Source organism: Glycine soja, chromosome 9 (assembly GCF_004193775.1).
Source record: "Glycine soja cultivar W05 chromosome 9, ASM419377v2, whole genome shotgun sequence".
Lineage (NCBI taxonomy): Eukaryota > Viridiplantae > Streptophyta > Magnoliopsida > Fabales > Fabaceae > Glycine > Glycine soja.
The window spans coordinates 33,391,649-33,403,109 of record NC_041010.1 but is presented as its reverse complement, the minus strand read 5'-3'; the positions used below and the strand labels follow the sequence as shown (position 1 = coordinate 33,403,109).

The following is an 11,461-nucleotide window of genomic DNA, read 5'->3' as shown; positions in this document are numbered from 1 at the left end:
TTCTCTCTTCTTTCAAAATCTTTCAGACAACACCTCAAAAAACCTCCTCTGGTCACCGACTCTAATGTGATTTTTGGCTTGTTAGGGCTGCAGCTTGAAAAAGTAAATCGATTAAAACGTTTCTCACATTCTATTATTCATTTCCCCCAAAAAAATTCCAGAAAATAGCACCTTGGCCAAACCCTAACTATCAAGTTATTGTCGTTGTCGGTCATAGTGAGAAGAATGATTTTTCTTCTGTCATTTTTCCTTTTCCTTTTCTAGAAATCCCTTAAATCCTCGACATCTAGTCACCAACTCTTATGCCCTCTTCTTTTCCTCCTTTTGTGATTTCCATCTTCTTCAACAAATCTAAAGGTAGTGTGATGGGTAAGCTTCTTCTTTTTTCTTTTTCATTTTTACCTTTGACAAAACTTAATTATTAGAAGTTTGTTTATCTTCTTCATTTGAAGAACAATTTTGGTTGCCTAAGTTTTCTGGATTGCCCCTAATGTTTGTACCTTTCAGTTATATTCAAAGGTTTTTGTTGTTCTTCATTTTAGGAATCACAATCGTCAGGTGTGGGTACGTATTTTTTCTTTCCTTATTTTTGTTTTTGTGTTTGAGTCTGATGCATACACAATGTGTAGCTAACATTTTTGTTGTGGGTGAGTTTTCTTTAATTTTCTCTTTGGGGTACTAGAGCATTTTGGCAGCAATGACTAGGCAAGTCTGGGCAATCATGGTTAAGCAAGCTCTATGGGTTACCTTTGGGTACTACTTATGGATTTTAAATTTCTTCCACTTGAGAGGAAAATTACCATGTGAAAGAAACTCACACTTGACGAGAAGATTCTTAAAGTACAAGTGTGAGGTGAAGTCTCACATCGTATAGGAATTAGAATGTTGAGCATCATATATGTGAGAAAAGACCCATAAGTATGAACCTTAAGGTTTTAGGTTAAAGTGTAGTGTCAAGTTCATTTATATGGTTACTCATGGCCCTTTAGTGTAAATATCCCTAATACCTCCTCAGATTTCCCAACAATTGATATTAGAGTCGATGATATGACTTAGTGATTGGCTTGAACAAGTGAAGAAGACGAAAATGAATCCATGAACATGAGAATCCCTTGAATTGAAATGACTTCCACTCAAGGGGGAAACTACCATGTGGAAGAGAATCACAATTGAAACGGGGGGGGGGGGGGGGGGGACTATTGTAATATTAAGATTTTGAAGTTAAAGTGTGATGTCAAATTCATTTAAACGAGATTAATGTAACAAGATCCCAAAAGAAACACAAAGGATGTCAATATTAATAGACAATGTAATTCAGTTGAAAAATAGGTTTAAATGTGGTTTTGTCCTCATAAGGTCACATTTTTTTTTTAATTTTAGTGTCTCTAAGTTTTTTTATTTATTTTTAGTTCCCATAAGTTTACATTTTTTTTTTCAGTTTTTGTGCATGGAATTTGTTTTGTTCATTTTTAGTTCATATAAGTTTGTAATTTTTCAATTTGGTCCCTCTAAGTTTGATTTTTTTTTTTCAATTTTAGTGTGAACTTACAAAGACTAAAAAAAGAAGAAATATTAAAATCTTAAAGGATTAAAATTGAAAAAAGCACAAACTTACATACATAGCTAAAAATGAACAAAAAAAAAACTTACATAAATCAAAATTAAAAACACACAAATTTACAGAAACCAAAGTTAAAAAACACCAACTTAAAAAAAAAAAGACAACAAAATATAAGGAACCAAAATCTCAGATTAAAATTTAAAGAACCAAACTGTAATTAAACATTTAAACCTTAAAAAATGGAATATTTCAGAGGTTATGAATATCTGCTATGATCTTAATCTATAGTATGTGAAATATTTGTCAAACGTTTCTTTGGTCAGGTATCAATGGAAGGAAAAGAAACTGAGGGAATGTTGAAGATGACGACAGATAAGAGACAACAGAAGCGAAGCAGAAGTGACAGAGAAGAGGAAAGGGACAGGCTGAGTGAGTTGCCTGACTGTGTTGTGCTCCACATAATGGAATTTATGGACACAAAATATGCTGTACAAACTTGTGTCTTGTCTAAAAGATGGAAGGACCTTTGGAAGCGTCTAACTTATCTTGGATTCAATACAACCCTCTTTAACAATGTTGTCAAATTCAACAAATTTGTGTCTCGCGTTCTGTCTGGCCGAGATGGTTCAGTTTCCCTGCTCAATCTTGAATTCACGCGTCGCGGTATGGCAGAGCCCAAGCTCTTCAATAGGCTGATGAAATATGCTGTGCTGCACAATGTTCAGCAGTTTACAGTATCTCTAAATTTAAGCTTCAGACAGAGTTTCGAGTTTCGCCCCTACATCTTTTCCTGTGAGTCCTTGACATTTCTGAAGCTTTCATTTAATTCTTTTGACACCTCGATTGTAGCACTTCCAGGATCTCTGAACATGCCAGCATTAAAAAGCTTGCAAGTTGAGGCTGTCTCTTTTACTGCAAGGGACAATGACTATGCTGAGCCGTTTTCTACCTGTAATGTGCTGAATACTTTGATACTTGATGGTTGTTCGTTGCATAAAGATGCAAAATTCCTCTCTATATCAAATTCTAGCCTCTCTAGTTTGACCATAAGTGGTAGCTTTGAAGGAGGAGCTTACAAAATTGCGCTTTCTACTCCAAACCTTAGTTCTCTCACAGTCACGGGTCATAATAATCACACAATCTCCTCCGCATGCAATCTTTCTTTCCTTGAAGAAGTAACCATTGACACCCTTGGTTATACACTTTTTCCGAATACAGACTTACTCATCATAAGCTGGCTGCAAGTTCTCACCAATGTAAAGATACTGAGGCTCTATTCGGGTACCCTTCTGACAATACTACGGGTTAGTTACTATGCTTTCTCCTCTTTACATCTTTTATTTTTTTCATAATGCTCATAAGATGGGTGTTCTTGTGTCAAATTTTTAGCCGATACTCAATCTTGCAATTAAGAATGTCAATTATAATATGCCTCCTATTCACTCTAATTGTGTAGGATATATCAAATCCTGTTTCGGTGAGTACTCAGCCTCCCTGCTTTGTTCAATTGAAGTCATTGATTTTGGCGAACCAACCATCTGCAGATATATCTTTTGAGCAACTAAAGAGAGCAGTGGAGTACCTACTTCAAAACTCTCCACAACGTAGAATTGATTAAATCTTCAGGTAGAGTTTTTTCCATATTATTCAGTTTTACTTATTTTATGCTTCTGTTTTTTCCATGATACAGTGAGACTCTCTTCCATCCATGTCATCATTGTTTTTTTTTTTTTTATGAAACTACACTATGGGGAGCAATGTGTCTGAGACAAAAAATTTATTATTTTTTTGTTGGAGAATGCTGATGAGTAAAATATTCTGTTTACAACTGAATTGAGACTGCAACAGAAAACTAGTTTTTATTTGAGTTCTTTTGAAATGACAACAAATATCTTTTAGTGGCAATCAGTTTATGTTGTCTTTGAAGTTTTTGCATGGTATGTATTACAACAGTCTGGATCATCCTTAAAGAACAAAACTACCGAAGAAAAAAGGACACATACTAGACTGAAGAATCTGAAGTGGTTTTGTTTGCTAGTGTTGTATGTTGCATTATGACTGTGAAACTTTCAATCATGAAATTGGATCGAATCCTTCTTTTCACTTAAGGCTAAGATTTAGCTGTTATATTGTCATTCAATTTCACATCTGAAATTTCATAGAATTAGTTTCATGGTAGATCTAGATACAATCTTTTTGAAAAGCATTTTGGTAATTTCAAAATAGGAAGAGCTCAAAATGCATTTTTGAAAAGCCTTAAGCATGTATAGTACCTCTGCATTGCTGGCTAAAGTTCGGTCTTTCTGAGTTCTCAGATTGTAAGTTTGCAACATAAAATTCAATGCTTGTAACACCTATAATAGGATAGTCACAGGCCAATCATGAATGAGTGTGGTAGTGGCAGGGAAGAGAAATTAGACCCATAGAGGAAGAAGTGAGGAGTGGAACATGCTAATGTGGTTGAAGGAGAGAGAATATAACAGAAAATGACAGGTGGCAAGGGGAGAGAGGGAGGAGAGAGAAGGTTATCTAATGGGTGTAGTTGTGGTAATCGAAAAAGGGGTATCAAAAAATTAGTATCAAATATCAATATTGGCTAGACTGAGTGAAGTTCTGCCTCAGGAAAGGGGTTCTCTAATTTCTGTTATTGTTTGTTTTCTATCTTTCATCTTGTAAGGAGCTAGTCTCCAGCTATAAGCCATTACCCTATTTTTCTTTTTATATTTTCTTGGATTGCAACATTGTAAAAGAGGTTTATACCTCTGATATTGTTCCAATTCAGTATCAACATTACTTGAGTTTTACCGTTCCTATTTTGGCTCCTAACAGATAGCTTTCTGCCTTTCTCGTGTGTTATTGTTTTCAATTCCTTCTCCCCTGTTATTCCTATATTGTTTGCATGCTGTTATGTATCTTCCAGAAACTTCACATATATTTTTTGTATATGTTACGTATAATCTGTGCAAGGCAATAATCTTGGCAACTTTTACTTTTTATGCATTTAGTGGATAAGATAAAGCCTAAGGAGATATTTGTTTAGATGAGAAAGCCAGTAATTGTCACTCCAAAATATATGAAGACTAGTGGCAGGCATTGACAACACTACAATTAACTGATTAAGTGAACATATGTCTGAAACTTGTGTTTTGATTCACTCGCGCTTGTTCTTTGTAGCTTTAGAGATAGAAATCACTACAAGCAAAGCACTCTTAATTAGATGTTGCAAATTATGTTGAAACTTGAGCATGTGTTTGGCATAAATTTGCTAGGGACTTCCTTTATAACACCCCACTTTCTTGCTTCTAGTTTTTCCTTGCATACTTGGTGTAGTTCTATGGCTGCTAAGTCAAGTTGAATTATAAAATGATTTACTAGTGATGGCATGTCATTTTCTTAATTTGACCTACCGAATATTAACTTGAACATTTCTTGGTATAGGCATACTCCTTATTATAAATTGTTTTTGACTAAGTTTAACTCTTGCTTATTTAGGTTCCTTGTTCATACATTGTTGATCCAGGCCCTCAAAGGATCCTATGTGGCTCAATTTGGTGAGAGACTGTTTGTTGGCTTCCTGTATTACATGGCCTAGTACTGTGTAGGTTCTTAATGTCTTTAATAAGATTGTAGTTTTGACCTAAAACCAAGAAAATATTGTAGTAATGATGAGTAGCTGGAAGCTTGGAATTGTTCCCTTAACTAAGGAAAATAACAGTTTGAGAATTCATCTCTACTATCGGTTTTCTTTTCATTTTCATTTTATTTCTAATCATATCCTTGACTAATTTGAGAGTTGAGGCCCTAAAACAATCCCCAACGTTCAGCCTTGACAATTGAACATAAACCCAAGTTTGTGAAGAATCACTCAAAAGATCTAGAGTCATTATGATTCTAGGGCCTGCACCTCCGAATGCTCAAAAAAACCTAACTCGTTTTCACATACCTTCACTATTGGGATTTGCGAGATAATATTTATGGAGAGAGAAAACAAAATTGCACGAAGCAGTACAAAATGGAGGCCTCAATTCCTTTTTCTCTCTGATGTTTAGGAACCCTATCAGAGCAATCGGAGGAAAAATTTGAGGAATCTCAGGAAACCGTTAGAGATGTTGCTATTGTTGTCACAATGCACATGTGAGCCCGCTTAGAGGTAAGAGATGTGTTTATCGCAATTGGGATTAGAATGAACATGTGTAGAGATCCTTAAAGGGTTAAATTGAGGTTTATTTTTGAATGTTTATTGAATTATAGAATTTTTCCTTTATGATTATAAATACAATATTAATGTCCTGATGCCAATTGGTTAATAAAATTGAGTGTCATTGGTGTTTTCATTTTTACCTAGAATTATAAGGTTCTTATAATAAGTATACAATGTACATATAAGAATTAAGAATTAAATAGTTAATAAGGATGTATTAAGGAATCACAACTTCAACTACTACATTCACGACTACACACAAATAAAGGGAGTTAAGTAGTCATGCATTTACACATCAAGAAAGACACACTCATCTAAGATATATATATGGTCCAAAAGGTTCTTGCAACACTAATCCACGCATCAAGGGAGAAATAAGCTAACTAACAACATACACATGATGATAAAGGTTCATTAACACATTATTAATCAATATCAAGACTACTTGCATCACCCAATGGCTTGCCATAATGTCCAACCGCACTTCACAAATTATAGAGATGGCCAGTCTCATAACTCATGACTCAATAGTGGATTTATGGTATAACACACATTAAGGATGCAAGGCACATACAAGCATTTTTATTAAGTCTCATTTGATCATGCAAAGGAAAATACAATTAATAATTCAAGCATGTTGATAACTGCTAAATAAATGTATTTTGATAATAGAAAATAAGGCAAAATTGTCTTTAAAAATAATTATTTAGCAGTTATTTGCGCTTAAATATTAAATAATTGATATTTTGTTGAATTTTGGCTGCAGATATAAAAACTGGAGGTGTAACAAGCAAAAAGGCCAGAAAATTGAAGAAAAGAAGAAAATCTGAAGCAGGCCCACACGCGCTGAGCCCGTGATCCAACAGAAGCGCGCGCTAAGCCTGCGATCCAACAGAAGAACGCGCTAAGCCTGCAACACGCGCGCTAAGCCTAAAATCCAACAGAAGAACGCGCTAAGCTTGCAACACGCGCGCTAAGCCCGCGATCTACACGCGCTGAGCGAGGGGGTGTCGCGCTGAGTGCGCCTACGAAGACCCAAAGCCCACTTCAACAACTATAAATAGAGGGTCAGTCCAAAGGAAAGAAAACACCACGACAGAACCCCCTCTCCTAGGGGTTTCATTTACTCCCTTTCTTTCTTTCACCCCTCCCCTCATTATAAAGCCCTCAATGGCCATGAGTGGCTAAACCCTTAGTTAAGGTCTGGCAGGCCTAGAAGCCAATGTGATGTATGATGTACTCTTCACTATTTATCAATGCAATACCAGGTTTTTCTTTCCTATTTTCTTTTCTGTTTTTACCTTGCATACTCATCTTTATATTCTGTTAGGGGTTAGATGCTCGGGAGAGGGTAACTTCTAAAAATAAGATTTAAAGAAGATATGCATGCATTAGTTTTAGGGGTTAGACGCTCGGGAGAGGATAACTTTTAATATAACAAGAAGAAAGATATCATAATAAAATCATTGCTAGGCATAGAGTGATTGCATTATGCCCATGCGTCACAGCGAACATCTAGAATTAGAACTTCATGCATTTTATCTATTGAGTCTTTGCAAAGGCATTTGGGGGATAGATAGGTAAAATAGGCTTGTCATCGTGAGGCATCAGGGGCAAGTAAATGAATAGATGTGGGTGGGAAAAAATCACCTGAATTGGTAAAGAAAAAAATCATAAACTCATTCATCCTAGGCAGGCTAGGCAAGTCAGTTCCCAACATTATCTTATCTTGAATTTATCTTTTTTTTTATCTAAATCTTTTATCTTTCTTATCTTTCACTTTTCTAATCTTCTTCCTTTTTCTTTATCTTTTAATTTTATCTTTAATTCTTTTATCTTTTCCTTTATCTTCAAATTTTATCTTTTCTTATCTTCTATCTTTTTCTATTTTTTTATTTTAAATTTATTATCTCTTGCTTGTAAATTGGGTTTGCATTAGTCTAAGTACAAACCAAGTCCCTGTGGATTCTACACTCGGACTTCCGAGAACTTTACTACTTGTGACGATTTGGTGCACTTGCCAATGAGTTAACAAGTTTTTGGCGCCGTTGTCGGGGACTTTGTTTTTCGTACTTGATTAATTGCATATTCCAATTTGTAAGCAATTAGTTTTCACTTTCTATTTTTATTTTTATTTTGTTTTTTGTTTTTTTATCTATTATTTATTTTCGCTGCTTTATTTTATTTGTCAATTTTTTTTCTCTTTACTCATTCTTACTTTATTTTTTAAAATAAAAAATAAAAATAAATAAAAAAATTATTTATTCTGTGATAACGTGCACGGTAGTTATTTCTTTTGTGAACAGTGCACACTTCTTCTTCGAAGAACGCATCATGATAGAAAATCATCCACAGAGGATGACGCTAGAGGATTACTCTAGCCCTATTATGCCTCAGTACTTCACCAACATAGCTAGACCAGAGGTGCAGACGGCCAACTTCTCATATCCATATTCCTTGATCCAGCTGATTCAAGGGAATCTATTTTACGGCCTACCAAGTGAAGATCCATATGCACACCTGGCCACATACATCGACATTTGCAACACGGTGAAGATAGTAGGAGTGCCTGAAGATGCCATCCGCCTCGACTTATTTTTTTTTTCCTTGGCCGGTGAAGCAAAAACATGGTTTCGCTCGTTTAAAGGGAATAGCCTGCGGACATGGGACGAGGTGGTGGAGAAGTTCTTGAAGAAATATTTCTCAGAGTCCAAGACCATTGAGGGAAAGGTGGAAATCTCATCCTTCCACCAACACCCTCATGAATCATTGAGTGAAGTCCTTGATCGCTTTCATGGGTTACTTTGGAAGACTCCTACACATGGATTTAGTGAGCCAGTCCAGCTCAACATCTTTATTGATGGCTTGCAACCCCATTCCAAGCAGCTCCTTGACGCCTCAGCCGGTGGGAAGATCAAGTTAAAGACTCCAGAAGAAGCTATTGAGCTAATAAAGAATATGGCGGCCAATGATTATGTCATTCTACGTGACCAAGAGCCTAGCCCACAGGAAGAAAGCAGTAGGCTAGAAGAATTGCTGGTACAATTCATGCAGGAAACAAGGTCACATCAGAAGAGCACTGATGCAGCAATCAGAAATCTGGAAGTACAATTAGCTAAGCTAGTTGCTGAAAGGCCCACCGAAACCTTTACGGTAAATACTGAGATGAAGCCCAAAAAGGAGTGCAGGATAATTTTAACTGAGGAAGATGTGGAAGAAGAAAAGAAGGAAGAGATAGAAAGAAATGAGGAGAAAGCACAACAATGGGAGAAGTACTCATAAGTAGAAATTCAACAAGAAAGTATTCTCCAAGTCAATACCACTCCTCATCAACTGATTGTCAAGGAAGAAAGACATGGAAAACATGATAAACCCTTAAGTATCATTCCTTCCTTGATCACCAGCACTTCCCTTGCAACAATATGGAAGGTGTTTCCAGCATACATGAGTTTCATGGCGTCTCTAGCTAAGAGGCGAAAATGCAAGGAAGATGTGTTCTTTGTGACCTTCATGCCACCTTGAAGGCATTTGACTCGTCAAGCTAATGACGTTAAAGAAGCGCTTACTGGGAGGCAACCCAGGATTTCTTACCCTATCTTTAGTTAGTTGCAGTTGTTTTTTTAGGGTAGTTGTGTTATTTCTTTTCTTTACTTATGATTTTATGCATTTTAATTTCAGTAGTTTAAATTTAGTCATTGAATAAAAATTGCATGATATTTGTGAAGTCACTATTTAGGCTTTTTTTGAAGGATTCAACACTTGAAATGCTACATGACAATTGTGAAAATACTGGTTTTCTGGAAGCAAGAGTCAATCAAATAGTGAGACATGAATCACAAAGAGAGAAAAGGTTAGCTTGATGGAAAGAGATCACGTTCCGGTAAGCCGATAACTTTATCTTGTCCCGGAGAGCTGTGTGAACTTAATTATGAGAGAACGTCTGTTTTTAAATTCCTAATTTTGCATCATTCTTAGACTGTTAGATTATTTACATAAGGTGGATATGATCAAGGCCATGTTTTTTTATTTTAGCCACATAGCCAAAAAGCCAACCTGTGATGAAATTTATCCCTTGCACCCTTGTTGAGCCAAAATTAGTAATTATTATTTTTAAATAAAACCCCTGAGCCTAATTGTGATATCCCTAACCTTATTTTAGGGTTCTAAGAGAGCATAAAGGTTTTAGTCATAATAAACCCCTAATTTGGGGGATGGGTAGAACGAAGATGGTCTTGGGAATGTAAAAGTAGCACATAATAAGGCACCCAAAAAAAAAAAAGAGCTTGTAAGCCCAAAGTCTCTTTCCAAAAAAAAAAACAGGGCAAAAAAAAAAAAAATAGGTGCCATAAGTGCTAAGGTTGGAAATAAGAAAAATAGATTGCATATGTGTTAAGGCTGAAAAATAAATAAAGCCTAGGCTAAGTATAAGTTTTTCTAGGATGAATTCTCTCTTATAACCTTAAGTTTGAAATCCCAAAAAAACCATGATTTCTTGGCTAGCCAGGCCCCATTACAAGCCAATAAAAGTCCTTAGTGATCCACCAAATGTAAGTAAGAATAACTTTAATTGAGATGAAGTGCAAAATTTGGGAATCTTAATTGCAGGTCGTATAAATTTAAAACACTCACCCCAGACACTTGTGCGTAGAGATAAACACTAACCTTGTGAGGAAAGTGAGGCAAACCAACTTGATTGTTTTCCGATACCAACCAATTTCATCTTGATGTAATTTATGCTTCCATTGTGAGATTATGACAAATGCGGAAAGGACCAGTTGGAAGAATCTGAGAAATTGCAGCCATTGAAAGTGTTGAAGCATTCGGAGCCTACTTTTAATTTGATTTGCTTGGGGACAAGCAAAGTTTTAATTTGGGGGATTTTGATAACGGCTAAATAATTGTATTTTGACAATAGAAAATAAGGCAAAATTGTCTTTAAAAATAATTATTTAGCAGTTATTTGCGCTTAAATATTAAATAATTGATATTTTGTTGAATTTTGGCTGCAGATATAAAAACTGGAAGTGTAACAAGCAAAAAGGCCAGAAAATTGAAGAAAAAAAGAAAATCTGAAGCAGGCCCAGCCCAATACGTGCGCTGAGCGCGCGTCACGCGCTGAGCCCGTGATCCAACAGAAGCGCGTGCTAAGCCTACGATCCAATAGAAGAACGCGCTAAGCCTGCAACACGCGCGCTAAGCCTGAAATTCAACAGAAGAACGCGTTAAGCCTGCAACACGCGCGCTAAGCCCGCGATCTACACGCGCTGAGCGAGGGGGTGTCGCGCTGAGTGCGCCAACGAAGGCCCAAAGCCCACTTCAACAACTATAAATAGAGGGTCAGTCCAAAGGAAAGAAAACACCACGACAGAACCCCCTCTCCTAGGGGTTTCATTTACTCCCTTTCTTTCTTTCACCCCTCCTCTCATTGTAAAGCCCTCAATGGCCATGAGTGGCTAAACCCTTAGTTAAGGTCTGGCAGGCCTAGAAGCCAATGTGATGTATGATGTACTCTTCACTATTTATCAATGCAATACCAGGTTTTTCTTTCCTATTTTCTTTTCTGTTTTTACCTTGCATATTCATCTTTATATTCTGTTAGGGGTTAGATGCTCGGGAGAGGGTAACTTCTAAAAATAAGATTTAAAGAAGATATGCATGCATTAGTTTTAGGGGTTAGACGCTCGGGAGAGGATAACTTT

The 11,461-nt window shown here is 36.3% G+C and overlaps 1 protein-coding gene across 2 annotated transcripts; it reads left to right on the top strand.

The window, feature by feature from the left end:
• The first annotated feature begins 270 nt into the window (after positions 1 to 270).
• LOC114367543 (F-box/FBD/LRR-repeat protein At1g78750-like) lies at positions 271 to 5,294 on the top strand. 2 transcript variants are annotated; one of them, XM_028324743.1, is made up of 5 exons: positions 271 to 369; positions 508 to 564; positions 1,885 to 2,865; positions 3,018 to 3,187; positions 5,054 to 5,294. In XM_028324743.1, exons 3-4 carry the CDS (start codon positions 1,891 to 1,893, stop codon positions 3,177 to 3,179), a joined length of 1,137 nt encoding a protein of 378 aa, XP_028180544.1. In that variant the 5' UTR covers positions 271 to 369; positions 508 to 564; positions 1,885 to 1,890; the 3' UTR covers positions 3,180 to 3,187; positions 5,054 to 5,294. The 2 variants fall into 2 exon arrangements, with proteins under 2 accessions (XP_028180544.1, XP_028180545.1); XM_028324744.1 differs by lacking the exon at positions 508 to 564 and having other exon boundaries at positions 277 to 369.
• Positions 5,295 to 11,461: the final 6,167 nt, after the last annotated feature.